General features: G+C 42.2%; 1 protein-coding gene across 2 annotated transcripts; it reads left to right on the top strand.

The window, feature by feature from the left end:
* On the top strand, positions 1 to 2,564 carry LOC100247964 (glyoxylate/hydroxypyruvate reductase HPR3). Of its 2 annotated transcripts, XR_787761.3 has the most exons (3): positions 15 to 528; positions 1,703 to 2,285; positions 2,501 to 2,564. XR_787761.3 is itself a non-coding variant. In XM_002281944.4 (2 exons), the coding sequence occupies exons 1-2, from the start codon at positions 109 to 111 to the stop codon at positions 2,225 to 2,227; spliced, it is 945 nt and encodes a 314-aa protein (XP_002281980.1). In that variant the 5' UTR covers positions 1 to 108; the 3' UTR covers positions 2,228 to 2,386. The 2 variants fall into 2 exon arrangements, 1 of the variants encoding a protein (XP_002281980.1); XM_002281944.4 differs by lacking the exon at positions 2,501 to 2,564 and having other exon boundaries at positions 1 to 528; positions 1,703 to 2,386.

Genomic DNA, 2,564 nt, shown 5'->3' with positions numbered 1-2,564 from the left:
TAAGGCATCTTTGGGTGGATCCAATCAATCTTAAGTGACGAAGACATTCGAACTTGTGAAACAGGAATTGAGGGTTAAAAGAGTAAACACGGACTTGCAGGTACTGAAATGACCGCTATGGATGAACTGCCTCTGGTTCTTGTCCATGTCTTGCCGCCATTCGAGATCCCGTTCAAGGGCCGACTTCAGAGTCGATTCCAACTCATCGACTCCTCCGATTCAACTTTCTCCCCACACGCCAGCGTCCTGCTCTGTGTTGGCCCCGCTCCGGTCAGTTCCGACACCCTCCGCCACCTCCCCTCTCTCCAGTGCATCGTCGGCTCAAGCGCCGGCGTAGACCATATTGACCTAGAGGAGTGCCGCCGCCGCGGCATCACTGTCACCAATGCTGGCTCCTCCTTCTGCGAGGACGGCGCTGATTTCGCCATCGGGCTTCTGATCGATGTTCTCCGACGGATATCGGCCGCCGATCGGTACGTTCGAGCCGGTTTGTGGCCGATGAAGGGAGATTACCCACTAGGTTCCAAGGTGAATTTTGTGCCGATTTATTTGCATATATTAGGTTTGTTTGGCTGGTGAGAAAATGAAGAAAAAGACAAGACACCATGTTATTGAATCATAGTTTTCATCGATTTGGGACCAATAAAACACACAAGACGAAAAGAAGTTTACTCAAATATAATCAGGACAACCGTTCGGCTTAACAATATGTGACTTAAAATACGAGTTATTTTTCTCGTCTATTTTTCCTGTAGCCAAATGGATGGCATGGGTAAAAGCCCCAATCGGTAGGTTTTAAAGATGAGTACAATGGTGAAAACACACAAGTCAAGAAAGCCCATAGTTTGGCCCCAGTGTGAGGAGCTCCTAAGCCAGAATGAACTAGGATCCTCTCTGATTTGTCATTCAGTTCAGGATCATGCGGGCCTTGATTATAGAAGGTTACATCTAATTATTATGGTGGTGTTCCTTTGTAGGTTATGATGCCTTCCACACAGTGTGTGTTGCTTAGAGCAAGGCCTATTGGCAGCTTTGTGTCACATGGTGTAGCCCCCAGATTGTGTTGGAAGGAATTGAGACTTACAATTGAGCTTTGGTGATCTAGTTTGAAGACTTAAAATGCACAGAGAATGGTGTCAAATTTATCAGCCCACTATCAACTCCTTTTGTAGTTTTTATTAATTTTGATGTCATTCAGAATATCTGGTAATCCTAAATCCAATTTTACAAATGGCGAACACTGAACTTTTTGCACATTTATGAGGCCAATGGCCCATCAAAAACACACAACAGTTCACCTTATACACCTTTATAGCGTACATATTCACTTGCTTGCAGTAGAGTGTCACAAGGAAAAGCAGTTGAAAAAAGGTTAGCATTCTAGCTCTTTCGCAGTGGTAATGCTCAGGGCTCTAGGCTGAGTAGCAGGGTGGAGTATTAAAAATTTGAATTTTTATTAGCTCAAACAGCAAAGAGAATTAGAAATATGAATTTTGTAGTTTCAATTGCTAAAGTATGGTGAATATAGATTTAGCGTGGAACCATTCAACAGGGTAATCAAATAATGATGGATACTACAAGTTTTTGTAATTTTCTAAACCTTCTGATCTTTGGCCCTGTTTGGGCTTTTACACTGCATGATGTCAAGATTGATAAATTGATGAATTGTACTCATATATCAATGACATGGTTCTTGCTTCAGTTAGGGGGAAAGCGAGTTGGAATTGTTGGACTGGGGAAAATTGGCTCCGAAATTGCCAAAAGGCTCGTGGCATTTGGCTGCAGAATCGCCTACAACTCCAGGAATAAAAAGTCATCAGTTTCATTCCCATACTATGCAAATATTTGCAACCTTGCTGCTAATAGTGACATACTCATTATTTGTTGTGCCTTGACTAAGGAAACTCACCACTTGATTGACAAGGATGTCATGACAGCATTGGGAAAGGAAGGAGTCATCATCAATGTTGGTCGCGGGGGTCTCATCAATGAAAAGGAATTGGTGCAGTGTCTTGTGCAAGGTCAAATTAGAGGTGCTGGTCTTGATGTGTTTGAGAATGAGCCTGATGTGCCAAAAGAGCTATTTGAATTGGAGAATGTTGTGCTATCTCCACATAAAGCTATTGCGACCCTAGAGTCCTTAGCATCATTGCAAGAGCTGATCGTGGGCAACTTGGAGGCATTCTTCTCTAATAAACCTTTGCTTTCCCCAATAAACCTTGACTAAACAGCTTATTTTTTCTTGGACCCTGGAGGATTATCTCTACTTCCATGTTGACGAACAGGTTGGCTCCTTGCTTCCAATAAAGATCTCACGTTTAATTTGGGATCATGTTGAAAATTACCATATTAATTCTTGAATCCTCACAAAAAATGGAGTTGCTAATGTGTTTGTGTAAATTCCGATCATTGCTATTGTTTTAAGGCTCATTGTTTCAGCATAATATCAGGGAGTAAGAAAGAAAAGTTGATTAAAAGGGTGAATATATCATCGTTACAGGTTACCATGATAATGGGAGATATTGAGCAATGGATCATCGATGGAAAGTGGAGAAACCCGATCA

Source organism: Vitis vinifera, chromosome 2 (genome assembly GCF_030704535.1).
Source record: "Vitis vinifera cultivar Pinot Noir 40024 chromosome 2, ASM3070453v1".
NCBI lineage: Eukaryota > Viridiplantae > Streptophyta > Magnoliopsida > Vitales > Vitaceae > Vitis > Vitis vinifera.
The sequence above is the reverse complement of the archived record's forward strand: the minus strand, read 5'-3'. Positions and strand labels throughout refer to the sequence as shown.